General features: G+C 36.4%; 1 protein-coding gene across 1 annotated transcript in view; it reads right to left on the bottom strand.

The window, feature by feature from the left end:
• The window catches only part of LOC100370254 (cubilin-like), a 139637-nt gene that overhangs the window by 32629 nt on the left and 83806 nt on the right, over positions 1–23202 (bottom strand). The window contains exons 20-38 of the mRNA XM_085495161.1: positions 21067–21241; positions 20119–20347; positions 19050–19180; positions 18388–18574; positions 17550–17713; positions 16999–17180; positions 16006–16162; positions 15288–15469; positions 12362–12521; positions 10217–10398; positions 6816–6984; positions 6133–6323; positions 5561–5717; positions 5069–5182; positions 3992–4231; positions 3125–3257; positions 2021–2220; positions 1215–1396; positions 839–1037 (exon numbers count right to left, since the gene is read on the bottom strand). Coding sequence (XP_085351287.1) covers positions 839–1037; positions 1215–1396; positions 2021–2220; positions 3125–3257; positions 3992–4231; positions 5069–5182; positions 5561–5717; positions 6133–6323; positions 6816–6984; positions 10217–10398; positions 12362–12521; positions 15288–15469; positions 16006–16162; positions 16999–17180; positions 17550–17713; positions 18388–18574; positions 19050–19180; positions 20119–20347; positions 21067–21241 — 3334 coding nt within the window. The remainder of the gene's footprint in view (positions 1–838; positions 1038–1214; positions 1397–2020; positions 2221–3124; positions 3258–3991; positions 4232–5068; positions 5183–5560; positions 5718–6132; positions 6324–6815; positions 6985–10216; positions 10399–12361; positions 12522–15287; positions 15470–16005; positions 16163–16998; positions 17181–17549; positions 17714–18387; positions 18575–19049; positions 19181–20118; positions 20348–21066; positions 21242–23202) is intronic.

Here is a 23202-nt window from a genome sequence, read left to right as displayed (position 1 = left end):
CTAACATTGGCTTGGGTGGGTTCAGGGTGAATACTGGTAAGTATATCATATGTCTCGTAGGATTATTGGGCTAACATTGGCTTGGATGGTTTCAGGGTGAATACTGGCAAGTATATCATATGTCTCGTAGGATTATTGGGCTAACATTGGCTTGGGTGGGTTCAGGGTGAATACTGGTAAGTATATCATATGTCTCGTAGGATTATTGGGATAACATTGGCTTGGGTGGGTTCAGGGTGAATACTGGTAAAATATATCATATGTCTCGTAGGATTATTGGGCTAACATTGGCTTGGGTGGGTTCAGGGTGAATACTGGTAAAATATATCATGTCTCGTAGGATTATTGGGCTAACATTGGCTTGGGTGGGTTCAGGGTGAATACTGGTAAGTTTATCACATGTCTCATAGGATTATTGGGCTAACATTGGCTTGGTTGGGTTCAGGGTGAATACTGGTAAGTATATCATATGTCTAGTAGGATTATTGGGCTAACTTGGGTGGGTTCAGGGTGGAATATAGGAACCAGGAGCAAATGTTTTAGGAATGAGTGGACTTAGGAAAGAGTGGAATTCGAAATGAATGGCAAGCTAGGAATGAAGTTAATTACTGTAAAATACTATATTTTCGCTTGGAATTTATTGTCGCTATTTTTACTGAAAGAATGAGTCAGTGAAAATAAAATCCAGCAAATATACCTTTTTCCTATTTTTTACATTTAACTCGTCACAAATCAGTGAAAATAAATTTCATACAAAATACCAAAAATGTCTTTTCAGCGAAAATTAATTCCAGCTAAATTAAAGTATTCTACAGTACAGTAAGAAACAATAACAAACCTGGACTGATAGTAGGAGTAACTGTAGGTCCTTCAGTCACTGCAAGCCACTCAAAACGAAATCCTCTTTTTGTGATTGAAAAATCTGAATGGAATGTGATATACAGACTACTGCCTGAACTGTATATGGGAACCTCTGGTACAACACTTCCACATAGGCGGTCTAGTTCTATTGAATCCTCAGTTGGTCCATCACGGATCTAATGAATCAAATATTCAGTTGTGTTATATATTACTTATGTTGATATATTCAAATATGCAAATTAATCTACATCAGTAAATGACCACATTGAATCAAGAATGTAAAATAATCCACTGAGGGCGCTGTTCATGCAAAATGATCAAAAAAATGTAAATATTGTTTTAAAATCACAAACCACTAGGTAATCATATCTACAATACGTTGTGCTCTCGATGTCCATATCAGTAAAGGTGACTCTTATTCTCATTCCAAACACCACAGTGATTGTCCAGATGGAATCAATATTTGTTGGGTATTGATCTGGATAGCGTGGGGACGTTATCACTCCAGAGTCTCCAGTGAAATCTCCACCAGGAACTATAATGTGAGATACAAGATCTTATTTTTTTCTTACAAGTAATAAATTAAGGAAATCAAAGCCTTGACATATCCAGCATTGAATGATTGTAGTTATTGTCATGAAATAAACAAATCTGAAAGAGAATTACTGAAGGTACTTTCCTCCAAAGTTTAATGGCTTATGATTTTTAAGAAGTCTAAAATGTAAAGCTGATGGACTGTCAGTAGTATGACTAGCTTTAATTTAACTTTGTCCATAATGAAACTTAAAACAAAGACGGAATGCCTAAATTGCTAAAGAGGGTGCCCATTAAAATAACACTTGTTGAACATGAACTGGAAGGGTGACGACTGAATAAACAGCCTCTGCCTTGTGGAGATGTTGTTCTTCAACACTAAGTTCCCATTTAAATTGCACAAGGAAGACACCAGTCAATAAAATTCAATGCAAATTCAAGAAATATTATTAAACACCCAAACATTATTAAAGTAACACAAACTTCAAATATAATTTTGCTTTCTAAGTAAGCAAAGCCCACCATGTGTTTCACAATGAGATCATCCTTCTCTGCATGACAAGGAAGCAGGAAGCCTTTACTATATTATCGGCCCTTTGATAACTGATTATTAAATGCAACTCACCCATGGCATAATTACCCATGAAGCCAATACCAGTCCCTTGTGAGTTGGATCGGAATTTTACCCACAATACTGTTGCTACGGTGACATTTGATGGAACTGTGTTTCCACAGTAACGACCAATTAAGTCACCAGTTTGGTTAAATTTTCGAACTTCAATGTAATCATTTTGGCAGTTGACAGAAGGTTCAATATCAAAGAGACTGTAAATAAAATAAAATAAGAATAAGTTATGTATTCATGAAAATGTCATCACAATTTTAAAATATTAAACGTTTTAATATAGTAAACATATTTGTGTCATGAATGTCTTGAACCGGCCAATAAGAAGTTTAGAATATTCATTGTTACATGCCAAGCCTGGTGACTGATGTGAGATCAATGTACCGACCACTATGTATGCCATAAATTGACTACAAACCTGATCACCGATGTGAGATCGAAGTACCGACCACTATGTACGCCATATATTGACTACAAACCTGGTCATCGATGTAAGATCGAAGTACTGACAACTATATGTATGCCATAAATTGACTACAAACCTGGTCACCGATGTGAGATCGAAGTACTGACAACTATGTATGCCATAAATTGACTACAAACCTGATCTCCGATGTGAGATCGAAGTACCGACCACTATGTATCCCATAAATTGACTACAAACCTGGTCATCGATGTAAGATCGAAGTACTGACCACTATGTATGCCATAAATTGACTACAAACCTGATCACCGATGTGAGATCGAAGTACCAACCACTATGTACGCCATATATTGACTACAAACCTGGTCATCGATGTGAGACCAAAGTACCGACAACTATATATGCCATATATTGACTACAAACCTGGTCACCGATGTGAGACCGAAGTACCGACAACTATGTATGCCATATATTGACTACAAACCTGGTCACCGATGTGAGACCGAAGTACCGACAACTATGTATGCCATATATTGACTACAAACCTGGTCACCGATGTGAGACCGAAGTACCGACAACTATGTATGCCATATATTGACTACAAACCTGGTCACCGATGTGAGACCGAAGTACCGACAATATCACCACTCTGAACCTAAAACCTTGAAAATGCAACCAACCTGAAAGCTAAATGGATTCTATTTCCAGGGGAAGTCGATAACGTCCAGACACATTCAGTATCAAGCGGGTAGTTGTTTGGATACATGGGGCTGTTAAAAGCACCGCTTACTGCATTGTAGTCTCCACCACAAGCTGTAGGAATATGAAATGATCAATATTGATGAGTAGACAGACAGACAGACAGACAGACAGACAGACAGACAGACATTGCACGCCTTCATATTTATATACGGTTTAGAATATAACCATTACGATTATTTTACATTCAGGTAAAGTTGGATTGTTCATTGTCAACTGCACAAACTTTTGCGGAAAAAGTTCCAGTGTTTAGTTGGAATGCAATTGTTTTCTAGAATGAACCTAACATACATTAGCCATTACAAAAAGTTGCATGACAATTCGTTTTTTTCCACTTATTTCATCAATGCACAGCACCCTCTATTGGCAAATTGATCACATCTGCGAAATTCAAATTTTTTAGCAAAAAATTTTGTTTTGCCAATCCTCGGGGGCGGACATCCGGGCATTTTCACCGCCTGGCAACCTGCGGCGGTGAAAACAAAGGCCCAAAACTCGCAGAAAACTGTACTTTGGGATGATTGTTGAGACTCCTCTGACCAGTGCAACCAGATTAGCCCTACGTGTGAAACGTATATAAATTTGGTTGTTCGGGATTACTTCAAAGTTGAGTTTGTGTTGTTTTCTTGAATTTTCACCGGCTCGACCGGCGTTCCACAGCAGCGCGCACAGAGCCCATAGAAATACATGGTACAGCGGTGCGCGTCTTAGCAACGTGGAACGTCTGTGACGTAGCTCCGCCCCCGAGGATTGACACCAACAAAGCTCTTATAAAGAGACATACATACCTGAAGTAGAGGTAGTGTAACGAGCAAAAAAACCCAAACGCTGCACAGATCTGTCAGAATGGAATACAACATACAGAGCATTGCCAGTGGATGTTATAGCTGCAGGTATAGTTGATCCACAGTAAGAACCAATCAGAGGTGCTTCTGCATCGTTGCCATCATAGACAGTCACAGCATCATGCATACAGACTGCGTGTGATTCAAGGTCCATGGCAGTGAATGTCAAGGTGACGCGATCACCTAAAATAACAAAGATCAAATTATTAAAGCATTGACTGAAATTTCACTCAAGAACACAAAATTTTTACTTGTCTTTGTAACAACTTTGAACAAAATCTGTCATAACATGTATGTAGGAAATTATACACGTAAAATATAAATAGCAAGACCGCCAGTTTATCAATAAATTAAACGAATCATATAAATACCATTATATCTTTTAAGAAAATCAGTCAAAGTATATATGAGAAATGATTTGATATTCGAAATGACACATAAAACAAAACATTGTTGGTCATTTTAACTCAAATCATATAATCTTTAATATTTTTACCTAGTTTGAACAAAATCAGTCAAGAAATGCTCATCACACTGATTTCATCAAAATCACTTGAGAACATGCAACTTGTTATATTTTGCTTTTAAATCAATTTTAAATGCAATTCGTAAAAGTTTGTTGAATAGTTGTGAAGAAAATCACAAAGAATGGCATACATCACTAACCCACCATGAGTAATATCAATACTAAATTTAAAGTCAATCAGCCAATGGGTGTGTAAAAAACTTTGTTGGCATGTTGATTTTTGATGTTTTTTGAGACAAAAACAGCTTCAACTGGGTCAAAAAACAATGAAACAGAAATTAAAACGACATGCATATATATACATGTACTACTGTAACAATGACGTGACCAACTTAAAAAACAAAATAAGTCTGTGATATCGAACATAGACACACAGACTGATGGATGATTGAAACTCAAAATGTTCAGGAGTACTTTATAAATGAGGGCTAACAAGAATTCGGTTTTGAATCTTCAGAATTTCACCCAACAGTACAACATAATGCATAACTTACTAAGATGAGATGACTCCAAGATCCATGAGCAATTAGAATTTGCATCATAACGCTCAGGGTAGTTAGGACTCTGAATAGCGCCATCTATAGTTGCATCATAAAATCCACCACATCCTGCAAAAACAAGAGAATTATTCACCCCGGTAAGTTTTTTAAAAAAAAAAAATTTCTACTAATTTTACTTTTTCTACAATTTGTTTAATTTTAAACCAAATGGATATAACCTACTAGTCTTCATCAACATTTCTGAAAAAACTATGGAAAACTAACGTCTTTTCACCACCAGTTTCCTCTTTTCATCACAAATTCCAAAAATAGTTTTGTTTTTAGTCTGTATTATCCTTTGAAGATTGGGACAAAAATGGACACATTTTGTGAGTAAAAACTAAAAATTTACTAAAATTTTGTCTGATGGCTTCTAAATTAGGGTTCATTTCCAGAAATATTGAAAAATACAAGAAAAAGTGTAGACAAATTTGGGCGAGAAAGTACCTGTGTTGTAAGTGGCACTGAATCCTCGTCCTGAAACAGAGCTATCTGATCTCATCCTTACATACAACTGATTGCTAGATGATTCAACGTCTGGCGGTAAATCCGAACCACAATGACTCAGCAATAATGGACTGTTCTCATCGGGACCATTATAAACCTTAACAGAAACCAAAAAAACATGGAATAAATGTAAGAGTATAGTTAATATCCTCGGGAACGGAGCTATGTCACAAGATGTTCCACGTTACTCAAGATGCGGTGTATTCTGCTGTACTTTCACTTGTTTCGCTCGTGAAAGTACGGCCACAGAATACACCGCATCACTTGTGAAAATAACTTCCATACGCAACGAAAGCCACAGGGAGGGTGTGGGGTTCTGTCATATTATTAGAGTTATTGGGCCCACAAGAAAGTTAACAATGACATCAACTATTACTACTCCTACTACTATAACTTTCCCTTCACTCCATTACAGACAAGCCAAAAAGGTGTATATTCAAGGAATATTGTTACACTAATGCACAAGACATGATTCAAACAACTACAAGTTTCACATGAACTACAAGACTCACATGAACATAGTCATAAGCGCAATCAGTTTCTCCAGCTTGTTGCTCCACATCAAAATCAGTAAATGATAACAGGACACGATGGAATTGTTGTACTGTAATCAGCCAATTACAGTCAGAGTTGTGAGCATAATCACTGGGGTAATTCTTGGAGTGAATTACACCGCTACTTGCACTATAATTCCCACCACATCCTAAAATGTGAAAGTAAAAACAAGATTGCACACATTAAAATTCAAATCTCAATTTTGTTATGGCACATACAGGAATGATGGTCAGTTATAATTACGAAAATTTCTATTTCATTTCATGAAGCTTCGCTTTTCCCTCTACGTAGATACAAAGTCTTACCGTTGATTAACGCATCTGCTGATTGAAAACGACCTCTTCTATCAAAACGTTTGATACCTCTTGATGTGATTTGATATGGCCTCTTAAACTGTCAAAACGCTACAATTTTCCCCTCTAATTTTCCATAATTCTTTTGTTACTTCTCTTACAATTTTTTCAAGAATTCTTGAAAAACTTATTTTAGTTTTATTTTGTGGAAATAGAAGTATGGTGACCTTAGCGTTTACTCGACAGTATGCGCACTCCCCACCAAATAAGTGGAGGTCGATCTTTCTTTTCTTTTGTGAGACTTGTAGTATAAATATATTGAACAAGACAACAACAGTTTTACTAACCTCCTTCAATTTCTGTATATGTTAGACGGAAACCATTACCAGTGAGTGAGTTGTCACTTGTTAATTTTAAGTACATGTGATTGCCAGTACTTGCTACGTGCTGGTCTGCTGTATTAGTGTTACATAAGGTAGCTAGCAAAGGAGAATCTTCATCTGGACCACCATGAATCTATATAATGTAGAATTGGATTTAGTATTAGAACATCTGAAGTTTAAGTTGAAACCTGGTTTGAGAACTGTTATGGATAAGAGTAAGTTTATCAGAGTAACAAATGTGTTATGCAAGTTTGAGTGTGTAACAGGTTAGTTGAGAATGTAACGTGTCTGAGTATGATGTACATGTTCAACAGAATGCGTTTTTAGTGTTTTGAAGCATGTGACAATGTAAACTCATACTCAAACTCACATACATGTACTGCAAACACTACAACATGTGATAAGACAATGTAAACTGACATACTGTAAACACTACAGCATGAGACATACTGTAAACACTACAGCGTGTGAGACATACTGTAAACACTACAGCATGTGATACGACAATGTAAACTGACATACTGTAAACACTACAGCATGAGACATACTGTAAACACTACAGCGTGTGAGACATACTGTAAACACTACAGCATGTGATACAACAATGTAAACTGACATACTGTAAACACTACAGCATGTGATACGACAATGTAAACTGACATACTGTAAACACTACAGCATGTGATACGACAATGTAAACTGACATACTGTATACACTACAGCATGTGATACGACAATGTAAACTGACATACTGTAAACACTACAGCATGTGATACGACAATGTAAATTGACATACTGTAAACACTACAGCATGTGATACGACAATGTAAACTGACATACTGTAAACACTACAGCATGAGACATACTGTAAACACTACAGCGTGTGAGACATACTGTAAACACTACAGCATGTGATACGACAATGTAAACTGACATACTGTAAACACTACAGCATGAGACATACTGTAAACACTACAGCGTGTGAGACATACTGTAAACACTACAGCATGTGATACAACAATGTAAACTGACATACTGTAAACACTACAGCATGTGATACGACAATGTAAACTGACATACTGTAAACACTACAGCATGTGATACGACAATGTAAACTGACATACTGTATACACTACAGCATGTGATACGACAATGTAAACTGACATACTGTAAACACTACAGCATGTGATACGACAATGTAAACTGACATACTGTAAACACTACAGCATGTGATACGACAATGTAAACTGACATACTGTAAACACTACAGCATGTGATACGACAATGTAAACTGACATACTGTAAACACTACAGCATGTGATACGACAATGTAAACTGACATACTGTAAACACTACAGCATGTGATACGACAATGTAAACTGACATACTGTAAACACTACAGCATGTGATACAACAATGTAAACTGACATACTGTAAACACTACAGCATGTGATACGACAATGTAAACTGACATACTGTAAACACTACAGCATGTGATACAACAATGTAAACTGACATACTGTATACACTACAGCATGAGACATACTGTAAACACTACAGCATGTGATACGACAATGTAAACTGACATACTGTAAACACTACAGCATGTGATACAACAATGTAAACTGACATACTGTATACACTACAGCATGTGATACAACAATGTAAACTGACATACTGTATACACTACAGCATGAGACATACTGTAAACACTACAGCATGTGATACGACAATGTAAACTGACATACTGTAAACACTACAGCATGTGATACGACAATGTAAACTGACATACTGTAAACACTACAGCATGTGATACGACAATGTAAACTGACATACTGTAAACACTACAGCATGTGACATACTGTAAACACTACAGCATGTGACATACTGTAAACACTACAGCATGTGACATACTGTAAACACTACAGCATGTGACATACTGTAAACACTACAGCATGTGACATACTGTAAACACTACAGCATGTGACATACTGTAAACACTACAGCATGTGACATACTGTAAACACTACAGCATGTGATATGACAATGTAAACTGACATGCTGTAAACACTACAGCATGTGATATGACAAACTCACATACTGTAAACACTACAGCATGTGACATACTGTAAACACTACAGCATGTGACATACTGTAAACACTACAGCATGTGATAAGACAATGTAAACTGACATACTGTAAACACTACAGCATGTGATACGACAATGTAAACTGACATACTGTAAACACTACAGCATGTGATACAACAATGTAAACTGACATACTGTAAACACTACAGCATGTGATACGACAATGTAAACTGACATACTGTAAACACTACAGCATGTGATACAACAATGTAAACTGACATACTGTATACACTACAGCATGAGACATACTGTAAACACTACAGCATGTGATACGACAATGTAAACTGACATACTGTAAACACTACAGCATGTGATACAACAATGTAAACTGACATACTGTATACACTACAGCATGTGATACAACAATGTAAACTGACATACTGTATACACTACAGCATGAGACATACTGTAAACACTACAGCATGTGATACGACAATGTAAACTGACATACTGTAAACACTACAGCATGTGATACGACAATGTAAACTGACATACTGTAAACACTACAGCATGTGATACGACAATGTAAACTGACATACTGTAAACACTACAGCATGTGACATACTGTAAACACTACAGCATGTGACATACTGTAAACACTACAGCATGTGACATACTGTAAACACTACAGCATGTGACATACTGTAAACACTACAGCATGTGACATACTGTAAACACTACAGCATGTGACATACTGTAAACACTACAGCATGTGACATACTGTAAACACTACAGCATGTGATATGACAATGTAAACTGACATGCTGTAAACACTACAGCATGTGATATGACAAACTCACATACTGTAAACACTACAGCATGTGACATACTGTAAACACTACAGCATGTGACATACTGTAAACACTACAGCATGTGATAAGACAATGTAAACTGACATACTGTAAACACTACAGCATGTGATATGACAACTTCACATACTGAAAACACTACAGCATGTGATATGACAAACTCACATACTGTAAACACTACAGCATGTGACATACTGTAAACACTACAGCATGTGATATGACAATGTAAACTCACATACTGTAAACGACAGTACTGTTGACAACAGACATAAACCTCCCCAAATACTTTTTCTGTTTTATCTTCGGTGATATGGGAAAGGAAAAACTGGCGTTTTTAAAGAATGAATTGTGTGAGGTCATATATCTCATATGACAACCACAGAGTTGCCTAAAGCTCAATATTTACCTTTAAGGCATCAAATCTACAGCCAGTACTTCCTTCTAAATCAATATCATTTACTGTTAACTGGATACTGTTGCCAGGAGCTACAGTAATTTTCCAAATACATTCTTTGTTTCTTGGATATTGGTTGGGGTAGTTAGGACTGGTTATTGAACCACTTGGACCAAAGAACTCTCCTCCACAGCCTGTGAAAAACAATTAACAAAGCAATAGTTTACATATAAATAAATATTTCAAAATAAATAAATACGTGTAGGGGATGTAGTTCACAAGGTTGATAATTCAGTGTGCCTTCTAAACATACTGTTACAGCCAAAACAAAGTCAGCTTGGACATTCAGTTGTGAGACATGACAAAATAAACGGTGCCAGCGATAAATTTCGCAAATGAAAGAACAAAATAAACGCAATCAAAGGCGCCAACCACACGCTATGGAAATAAATAGAATGCATTGCGACGAGAAATATCATCTGCATCTTTCACTCACAAAAACGCACACACATGCTATTTCCGTATATTGAATAATTAGATAAATAATCTTTAAAAAAAAATAATCACAACAATACTTTCGAAAAAAAAAATAATTTGAGAGAGGTGTCTGAAAAAAACACACCAACGTTGTTAGTTTATATAAGCAATGCGTACTTGGTATCCAGGAAAAATAATAATAGAAGTTGGATTTTGTAAAAAAAAGAAAAAAATAATGAAAACATATTCTGTGTAAAAAAAAGTTGAATTAGGAATTTGGATCTAATGGTCCATCCCTAACACAACTTGAAAGCAACAGTCTCACACTGAATACATGTTTATCGATTATCAAACTAAACATTCAATGAAGCACACTGCGACAGTTAAGATGAAAAGACAAGGCTAAGACGAAAAACATGTGACAGTACGATTATGCTCGTCTACTACACGCCCGGGAAATACACGTTCAAGTATCCAACTACCCAATACAAAACATGATTAGTATCAGCAATAATTTCTAGTACTGCCGGTCATTAGCTGGCTGGTTCGAATTTATCCACTTTTACAGTGATGAATATTGCGTTTGAGTTGAGTTACTAGTAATTACAAGCTTGATTTACATTTTTCTTGTGGTGATTTTCGTCAATGTATTAAATATAAGTGCTTTGGGAAATAGCATAATTATATTGCGTGAGTGAAAGAGGCTGGTGACACTGTGACACAACGTGTTCTATTTATTTCCAACACGCGTGGTCGGCACCTGTGATTGCGTTTATTTTGTATTTTTATTTTTGGAATGTATCACTGCCTGCGTTTTTTTCGTTATGTCTCGCAACTGAACGTCCATGCTTGAATTAACAGAATCTTAATTTAGCTTAAGTGTCAACTAACTTATACTTTATTCCAAATTAGCGAATTGAATTAGCAGAAATACATATTAGCTAAATTATCTAAAATAACATGAATTGTATCATAATACGAAGATATGAGCATACATTTATGTGCGACATGATGTAAATTATCTAAAATAACATGAATTGTATCATAATACGAAGATATGAGCATACATTTATGTGCGACATGATGTAAATTATCTAAAATAACATGAATTGTATCATAATACGAAGATATGAGCATACATTTATGTGCGACATGATGTAAACTATCTAAAATAACATGAATTGTATCATAATACGAAGATATGAGCATACATTTATGTGCGACATGATGTAAATTATCTAAAATAACATGAATTGTATCATAATATGAAGATATGAGCATACATTTATGTGCGACATGATGTAAATTATCTAAAATAACATGAATTGTATCATAATACGAAGATATGAGCATACATTTATGTGCGACATGATGTAAATACAAAGTTTCAACGATAATGGCATTTCAGAGACTTCCAAATTGCATTCATCTATGTAACATTGTCATCTATGGCAATCCATTGTTGCCTTTTGAAGTTCACTACTGGCAATGAAAATCCATAGAAATCCATCATAAATAGAGAATTCATTGTTCATCTTTGAAAACTCATTGCTGCTTATGAAATTGAATCAGTTGTCTAAAGACCTGAATATGTGCACTGTAGTAATATGTACATGCTTTTTTACAAAGACAGACAAGTGAATAAATAGTGTCATATAGTTGAACAAAGTTTACACTTACCATCCAAGACCCACTCAAGTCGAAATCCATTTCCACCAACAGAAGGGTCTGCCACAAAATGAATCCAAAAAGCTTCTGAAGATGATGAGTATGTTCCTGGCACATCTTGACCGCAGAATCTACCAATCTCATCAGCGTCCTCATCTTCCCCATCACGAATCTATGTCAGAAAATCAAAACCAATTGATCACCATTAAAATAGACTTTTGTATGTGGCATTGAAAAAACGAGACACGACTCATTTTTGCCACAAAAAATCTTCCATTCTCCACCACTAACTGTCCACTGTTCCAAATACCTTGGTTACGTAGAGTAAAGATAACAGTGGACGAAATGGAACAAAGAATGGAACACAATTTGAGGAACAAGAACAAGTCTTTTGGCTCTTCTGATTGAGATTTTTGTTTTTAAATTCCTATTACAAATAAAGCCAATACTACCATAGCATACATCAGACCAGCTAAACTGTGGCCAATGCTACCATCACATACATCAGACCAGCTAAACTGTGGCCAATGCTACCATCACATACATCAGACCAGCCAATCTTTGACCAATGCTACCATCACATACATCAGACCAGCTAAACTGTGGCCAATACTACCATCACATACATCAGACCAGCCAATCTTTGACCAATGCTACCATCACATACATCAGACCAGCCAATCATTGGCCAATGCTACCATCCCATACATCAGACCAGCCAATCATTGGCCAATGCTACCATCCCATACATCAGACCAGCTAAACTGTGGCCAATGCTACCATCACATACATCAGACCAGCCAATCTTTGACCAATGCTACCATCACATACATCAGACCAGCTAAACTGTGGCCAATACTACCATCACATACATCAGACCAGCGAATCTTTGGCCAATGCTACCATCACATACATCAGACCAGCCAATCTTTGACCAATGCTACCATCACATACATCAGACCAGCGAATCTTTGGCCAATGCTACCATCACATACATCAGACCAGGCAATCTTTGGCCAATACTACCATCACATACATCAGACCAGCCAATCTTTGGCCAATGCTACCATCACATACATCAGACCAGCCAATCATTGGCCAATGCTACCATCCCATACATCAGACCAGCTAAACTGTGGCCAATGCTACCATCACATACATCAGACCAGCCAATCTTTGACCAATGCTACCATCACATACATCAGACCAGCTAAACTGTGGCCAATACTACCATCACATACATCAGACCAGCGAATCTTTGGCCAATGCTACCATCACATACATCAGACCAGCCAATCTTTGACCAATGCTACCATCACATACATCAGACCAGCGAATCTTTGGCCAATGCTACCATCACATACATCAGACCAGGCAATCTTTGGCCAATGCTACCATCACATACATCAGACCAGCCAATCTTTGACCAATGCTACCATCACATACATCAGACCAGCCAATCTTTGGCCAATGCTACCATCACATACATCAGACCAGCCAATCTTTGGCCAATGCTACCATCACATACATCAGACCAGCTAAACTGTGGCCAATACTACCATCACATACATCAGACCAGCCAATCTTTGGCCAATGCTACCATCACATACATCAGACCAGCCAATCTTTGACCAATGCTACCATCACATACATCAGACCAGCGAATCTTTGGCCAATGCTACCATCACATACATCAGACCAGGCAATCTTTGGCCAATGCTACCATCACATACATCAGACCAGCCAATCTTTGACCAATGCTACCATCACATACATCAGACCAGCCAATCTTTGGCCAATGCTACCATCACATACATCAGACCAGCCAATCTTTGGCCAATGCTACCATCACATACATCAGACCAGCTAAACTGTGGCCAATACTACCATCACATACATCAGACCAGCCAATCTTTGGCCAATGCTACCATCACATACATCAGACCAGCCAAACTTTGGCCAATGCTACCATCACATACATCAGACCAGCTAAACTGTGGCCAATACTACCATCACATACATCAGACCAGCCAATCTTTGGCCAATGCTACCATCACATACATCAGACCAGCCAAACTTTGGCCAATGCTACCATCACATACATCAGACCAGCCAAACTTTGGCCAATGCTACCATCACATACATCAGACCAGCCAAACTTTGACCAATGCTACCATCACATACATCAGACCAGCTAAACTGTGGCCAATACTACCATCACATACATCAGACCAGCCAATCTTTGGCCAATGCTACCATCACATACATCAGACCAGCCAAACTTTGGCCAATGCTACCATCACATACATCAGACCAGCTAAACTGTGGCCAATACTACCATCACATACATCAGACCAGCCAATCTTTGGCCAATGCTACCATCACATACATCAGACCAGCCAAACTTTGGCCAATGCTACCATCACATACATCAGACCAGCCAAACTTTGGCCAATGCTACCATCACATACATCAGACCAGCCAAACTTTGACCAATGCTACCATCACATACATCAGACCAGCCAAACTTTGACCAATGCTACCATCACATACATCAGACCAGCCAAACGTTGACCAATGCTACCATCATATATATCAGACCAGCGAATCTTTGACCAATGCTACCATCACATACATCAGACCAGCCAAACGTTGACCAATGCTACCATCACATACATCAGACCAGCCAAATGTTGACCAATGCTACCATCACATACATCAGACCAGCCAAATGTTGACCAATGCTACCATCACATACATCAGACCAGCCAAATGTTGACCAATGCTACCATCACATACATCAAACCAGTCACACTTTGGCCAATGCTACAATCACATACATCAGAGAAGACAAACATTGGCCATTGCTACCATCTTGTGCAATGGTACATACAAGTGGCAACAGTTAATAAATTACCAATTTGGTTTGAAAACCTACCTGAAGGTAGTCATACTGACAAGCTGAATGATCCTCCAGATGGAAATGAGTAAATGTCATATTAATCTTGTTTCCAAGAGATGCTTTTATTGTCCAAGTGCAATCACGGCTATGTGGATAAGGATTGGGAAAATTTGGACTCTCTATGACTCCGTCAAATCCAGTTATCTCTTGGTTGCAATCTGTGTAATTGAAAATAAGTTTCAGTTTAAACAAATAATAAAATGTTTTTTTTTTTTATATATTTGAAAAAATAACAAAAAATAAATAAATGATAATAGAAGATACACTGTAAACACTAATTAATTTGATAGCTTGTTGCAAGAAGACTAATTTTTAGCAAAGTAATTGAATACATAATTAACACTTTTAAATATAGCTTATGAGAACTTTATGACATTCTGATACCTAATTCTAATTAGTGATATTATGCTTCATTAGCTTTCAATAAATTCCACACCAAATAAAGTTGTAAAAACCGTTCACCTTGCATGCAGTTTTGCTACATATGCACATCTCCAATAGAAGCACTTATAAACAAGAAATTTCATTTGCTGTATACTAAATCATTGAGAATATTACTTATTTTGAGTATGGAAATACCTACATATGTGCATGCACCACTAACGAAGCAAACATGGTAATAGCATATTCATATTTGTATTGTGTGAAAGAAGACATGGTCATTAAATATGTATGTAAAGAATATCATATTTACCTCCATGATAAGATGCATAAAATCCACCGCCAGAGTTTGAGAAATCTGTTCTGAATTTCACAAACATCACATTACTGGTTGAGGTGACTGGTAAAGGTGTCTGGGATCCACAGAAATTACCAATTTGTGCTGCGTCTTCACTATCACCATCATAAACCTAAAACAAGTATATATAGCAAAGGTATAGTATAGGTATGGTATAGGTATGCAATTTTCAAATCAGTGATGATCACATGACATTTAGACTTCACGGGTCAACACATGGAATGTACTTGTCACTGGTAGCATACATGTGTAGTGGTTGTTGCATCAGACTCATGTTCAGCAGACTCTCCTAACTTGAGTTGAACACCTGAAACAGTCAACCCCTACCACCCTAGTTGAGCATGTAACCGACTCAAGAAGATGGCTAAATCCACTTATTTAAATAAAAGTGTCTGAAATTGTGTACCTTTTTGAGCAAAAGTGCCTGGATACTGTAAAACCGTTTCACTGATCATTTTTTTGATCATTCAAGCATATTCACTTGGCTTTCAGTTCACAAATTTGCCAGAAAAACAGTTGTATTATTTTACACATTCACATGAATTCAATTTTAAATTTAGTGGATTTTACTTATCAGTAAAAATAGCCTAATTAAAACCTAGAATGCATGACACAGAAAATTTCATAGGATGTTAATCTTTGTTAGAAAGTTTTGAGAAGTAAAGTTGTTTTAAAAACCATATCCTAACAGGACTTTGACTGACACTGTAACTGTCAGATATTATTCCTGTTGATGTGAAAGATGGGAGACAAAAGTTGGTTTTGCATGTTAATGACAACTGTATTATTATGTGGGAAACCATAATTTTAGAGTGGTTTTCTTACAAGACAACCAGGTATATTTATTAATTTCAACTTCTGAGCAAATTCTCAAAATGGATCAACAAGAACATTTTTATATGGCAATATAACGTCAGGGAATGCACTCACGATAAACATGTTACCTACCCGAACGTAGTCATAGTTACAAGTGGAATGCCTCTCCATATCAAAGTGCACAAAGAACAGCTGTACAACGCTTCCAGCACTGATATTAATAAGCCAACGACAGATTGCATTATGCCCGTATGGCATGGGATAGTTTGGAGATGTGAAACTACCCGAGGCACCAGTTAATTCTGAACCACAACCTATGGAAGAAATAATAATAAATCATATAAATGAGAATAAAACAATGAGAATTTCAAAGTACATATATCAAAGATCAGGATAAGTGGGAATAAAAATGGCATGTCTAAAACATCAAGTATGTGGGCACAATCTACGCCACTTCTCTTATGAACTTGAAACATTTGAGAAAATGCTGAAATTTAGTGATTCATTTGAAGGACAAGCACTATGCAATTGTACAAACTTTTAAAATCAGTTAATCTTAGAATGTCAAAATGTTAGAATGTCTGTTTTCAGGCTATATGATGTGATGGGGAAATCAAAATAAACAATCATCCAATCAGTATTTCACCGTTCTTTCACACACATAACAACAATAGTGATCCTACCTGTTGATGTTGCATCATACTCTAACCTAAAACCTCGACCAGAGCGAGAACCATCAGTTTTGAATTTAATATAGAGACGGTTGCTGTGAGACGGAAAACTCCTGGGATTGGCTGAGTCACCGCAGAATGTACCAATCAATGGTGATGATGCATAACCACCATTTCTGAATTAAGAAAATTACATTTATAACTAAGTAGAAAAAAACAGTAAACTGACAATGAGTAACATTAAAATGAAGATTATTTTGCAAATAAAGTGCTAATATTTATGCAAATAATATAGTAATCATTAAGCAAATATGCAAATAATTATTCAAATAACAATAACACTAATAATTATTCCATTTATTTGGGAGGGTATTGACCATGCAAAAAACTGCAATGAATGTGAACAATGCAACACTGGCATCAATTTATCTTTCACTGCTATAACAATACAAGCTATGGTAATTGGAAAAATTCACAAAAGTTTGCCCTGTGAATTAAAAGCAGATTACAGTAACTCCCACACAGTCATTTGGAAAATATGTACAATGTTAATAATTTTTGGAGTTCCCAAATATCGATGATTTGTGATTTTCTTTTGATAGATTGAAATTGAATTTGAATGTTTTAGTAGTGTTGGGACACATGTGGATTCAAAAAGATCCACTTCTGTTGAATTGAATCTTGTAATTCTCCAAATATGATCTGCCATTCATGCAAATACATTCCCTCATGTGCAATATCCCTAGCACGCCAGTAAAACGATAACAATGATCTTGAAGTGCAACTTTTATTTTGATCTCTGTGAAAGTTGAGAATAACCATCTCTAAAATCAATGCAGACAATACTCACCTAATCTCAAGGTAATCATAATTACAACTGCTATGTAGTTCAATATCAATATCAGTGATATTAACCATAATCTGGTTACCATTGGGAGCTGTTATAGTCCAGATACATTCTCGGTTAGTTGGGTAATTTTCTGGATAGTTCAAACTGGTAATAACACCAGAGCTGGCAGAGACATCACCGCCACATGCTGCAAAGTGTGATAAAAAAGTCAAATTTTTGAGAATGAGTGTTAGCAATGAAGTATTAAATAAGAGTATGAAAAGTTCATCTGAATCACTTAAGTGAAGTCAATCTTGATATATTTACTTTTAATTTATGCAAATTAATTAAAGTACAATTTACATATAAAACTGACTATACTTACTGAATGTAGCGTATGAAAAGTTCATCTACATCACTTAAAGTACATGTGCAGCCTTGCAGTAAAGTCAATCTTGATATATTTACTTTTAATTTATGCAAATTATATGCAAATTAAGTCAATTTACATATAAAACTGACTATACTTACTGAATGTAGTGTATGAAAAGTTCATCTAAATCACTTAAAGTACATGTGCAGCCTTACAGTGAAGTCAATCTTGATATATTTACTTTTAATTTATGCAAATTATATGCAAATTAATTAAAGTACAATTTACATATAAAACTGACTATACTTACTGAATGTAGCATCTAATGTGATATACGAAGCAGAAAATCCCTCACTTGCCACGCTGCTGTCTGACACAAATATTAGCGTCATGACGTTACCAATGGACGTTATGACAGGTGGAATCTGCAATCCGCAATATCTAGAATTGAATGGTGGGAAAGCACAAAATAAAAATACAACAATTTCACCTATAAATGGCTTATTCAAAGGGTATGTAACATAACACCAGACTGGATGTATTGTATTCTTTAGATTTTGTCTAGAAGTTTTTTGGTTATTTTAAAAAAAAACGTGCAACATGTTCAACCAGTTGGCTGCAGATTCTCAATAGCTGTCAAGGTCAACTTTTGAAATGAAAAAATTGAGTATCGAACACCAACAAATTGGTCTTACACGAGTGAAGTGCCTTCAACTCCCAACCTTGAGTAGTGTGTGACTGGAGCTGATTGAGTAAAGATTCTTCTTTCCAGAAAACACAACAATGCATCATATGGTGAACTTATCAAATGTAAACTGCATGAATTTCAAAGAGACAAATTTTGGGAAAAATCGCGAATCAGTTTCTTTGGTGTCAGTGACTTTAACAAAGTTTTGTCTTCAGGAATGCTATCAAATTGCAGTAAAAATGAAATAGTTTACTGGATTTTAGTTCAGTGCATTTAGTCATCAGTAAGGTAAGCCAAAATAAAATTCAATTTATGGTTCAGTCCTAATCTCGGTAGCGGGGCTACATCACAAAATGCTCTATGTTGCATTTCTATGAGGCTGGTCAAGGAGCCGATAAAAGTTAATGAAACAGCACAAACATTGAAGTACTCCTGAGCAACCAAGTCTAGATAAGTTGTAGGTGTAAGGGTAAAATCTTGATACACTGATCAGGGGAGTCTCGACAACTATCCCAAATGACACTTTTCTGCCTTTGTTTTTACCATGATGGTAGCCAGGCGATGAAAATGCCTCGGTGTCCTCTATTTGAGAATACAGTAATAAATGATTCCCTGTCCAAAAGAATGAACTGAAGACAAATTATTACAAAATACAAGCAAACGATTGTAACTACATTGTAACGATACGTACCTTCCTCTCTCTCCACATCCAGGATCAGTACAATTATCATATACTGCAACGTAGTCATAATTACAATTTGCATGGTATTCCAACTGGAATGAATTAAAAGTCAATCGGATCACATAGCCTTCAGCAGCCTGGATAGTATAAACACAGTGAGCACCATGTGGATAGGAATCTGGATGACTTGGTGATGTTAGGATATCAGCAGAATCTGTAAACGAGCCACCGCACTGTCCTAAAGTAAAACAAAAACAATAGAAGTGTTATTCCATATATTAATGCATTATATGCCTTCAAGAAACATTGAAGATGATGACAACAACAAAATCGATAACGACGATGACGACGCTGTCAACAATGGCAGCAATCATATTATCAGTGATAGTGGTTGCAACATTAAAATTTCCTTATTAACTCTCTTAATTTTTAATGCAAAAAGTACGAGTATATAACAAGTTTTCAAATATTTGCATAACCAAGTTTGGCCAGCCAAGCTGTTGCACTATGACGTCATGCATTTCAATTTTTGCCAACCAGTATGCTGTGAACAAAAGGTTCTTGCCAACAAGTCATGACACACACAGACTGTAAAACAAGTGTCACGGTTGGGTGTCAATTGCCGGTTTTCTGCATTCTATTATAAAACATGCAAAAGAATAAGAAGCCTTGCATTTTTATCAAATTTACTTTTATAATAAATACACTTTTCCAAATATGACTGAAACCCCATATTTCTACATGCACAAATCAGTAAGCTTCATGTCAAGGAAACCAAAATTGGCCAAATCTAATAATTTATGGACAAGATAAAAATTTAATCAATGAAAAGTGAACATAATTATTATTTTAGAAAAAAAAAGTACATATAATATAAAGTAAAACTGTTCATGACAGGGTCTTGGTATAGTGAACACATAGATGACTGCAAGAAATCTCGACTCATGTTCTTGTTACCTGTATTACCGCCTTCAGAAATTGAGTATCTTGCTCGGAAACCATGATTTTGAAGGGAACCATCAGACACAAACTTCAAATACATATTATTCTGTGTTGTTATGATTGGTGCAGGTACCGAGGTTCCACATAGTGTACTTATTAGTGGAGAGTCACTACTTTCACCATCCCTTATCTAGGAAAGAATGATACATTTCATTAGATTATATGCATGAACCCTGAAGGTCATTCATCCTGGTACTTTCTGGAGGTATTGTTGCATTATAACAGCAATTACCATAATTATTAGGATGTGTGACCTTTTGAACATCAAGTTCAAAGGTTTATTTTATCAATAACAATGTTTAACATCAATAACATTGTCAATATTTAAAAATAACATTTATTTATTAATATAACAACCAATTAAAAAAAGAATCACACAATTTTCGTTTTTTAAAAATGATACCTGTATAAATTATTCAATTTTACTGCCGAATGAGGTAATATAATTTGTAAAGACAAGACGCCACAAAATTACACTCGGTAAAGTTCACTGTCATAACGTTTGTGACTTTACCAGAGATGCGAATTCAAAACTTCATCTCAAACAAAAATAAAGTAATTTACAACTGGGTATAAATGATAAAAAGGGAGGATCTTGGATTTTCCAATAAATGACATACCGTATTTATCCGGGTATAAGCCCAGGGTCTTGAACATGGGAAATTGCCAAAAAGAAGGGGTGGGCGTTTGCCAGGAGATCCCCGGCAAAAAAAACGAAAATTCGCGAAAATCGGCAACACGCAGTTCGATCGAACTGCGGCAGGGAATAGAACGGCAAATGAAAACATGCAACGGAAATAAATGAACAATATGCAACACTAGAAGTAGAACAAAAATAATGTATTGCTTATAATGTGACAAAAAAACAGAAATAATAAAAATTGACAGTGAGGAATCATTTGAATTAGGATTTTCCCGCCGACAAACACGTGTGAACTCAAAATTAATTAAAATGTCAGGGGTTAAACTGCGTAAAATGATTTCCGGTCTCGACAAATTACGCATCGAACAAAATTCCTACAACTTATTCCTGAAGTTCGTCGATATCGTCCCACACAATTTGGACTTAGCACTTTTAATCCACGGATTTCGCAGTCTGTCAGCTTGGCACTTTTCATTCATGTCTAATCATAATAAAGAGACAAGAAAAATGGGGTCGCTCTGCTGCGATGGCACACGATGCTTTTGTTTACAGTCTAGCAATCGTCTTTGACCTTTATGCATCTGCTTTACTGATTGGCTAATAATGACATCACTACAAGTATTTCATCATAAAGGTCAAATCGTGACATTGCTTTTTTAGCAGACTCAACGCTTATTAATCACGGTGAAAGTTATCATTCAGCAAGTTCCGGCGGTTAGAATGACTCGCTATATGGATATCGCGGTGGACTTGAAATAGGAAGTTTTTTTTTATCCAACGACAGAAGAATGTTTTCATGACGGTGATAAAAGATGGTAAAAAATTTGGCAGTCTTCGGCGTGACATTGCAAAATTGCTGACCCCAGTTATGGATTTGCAAGCTGCTACAAAATATTTTATAAAGCCAAAATAACGTGATTTCAACCACTCTCCCAGGTACGGGTTGCTACAATATTGCAACATTGGTTTCATTGTCGACGGCGCTAAGGAAGTCTAAGTTACTAAGGAAGCACAAACCAAACGGCCGGCCATTTTTAGGGCCTCGACATATTTTAAAAAGAGAACTACCGTTTCTGCTTTAATATATATTTTTATAGACTTGCTGACTGTTATGATTCAGAACGCGCTGCCCTGAAGGCAGAAAGCTGTCACAGCTATTTTGCGTTCACCCCTTGTTTTACGCAATTAACATTTTTTATAAGTATCACGACAGTCTTCAAGAAAGTCAACTGTTAATACAACCACAGTCAACGAATAGAAAATAGTTTTTTTTTTGTAGAAAAAGACCCCCTGGGCGTGTGCCCGGATATGACCTCAACTCCTTTATTGTGTCAAAAGTGGGGGGTGGGCGTTTGCCCAGGCATGGGCTCTTACCCGGATAAGTACGATAACAAGTTACCAGAGACTCTACCGTAAAAGTTACATAAACTGAGAAAACTTTAAAACAC

The sequence above is a fragment of the Saccoglossus kowalevskii genome, chromosome 21, assembly GCF_978046115.1.
Source record: "Saccoglossus kowalevskii chromosome 21, keSacKowa6.1, whole genome shotgun sequence".
NCBI classification, from domain to species: domain Eukaryota; kingdom Metazoa; phylum Hemichordata; class Enteropneusta; family Harrimaniidae; genus Saccoglossus; species Saccoglossus kowalevskii.
The sequence above is the reverse complement of the archived record's forward strand: the minus strand, read 5'-3'. Positions and strand labels throughout refer to the sequence as shown.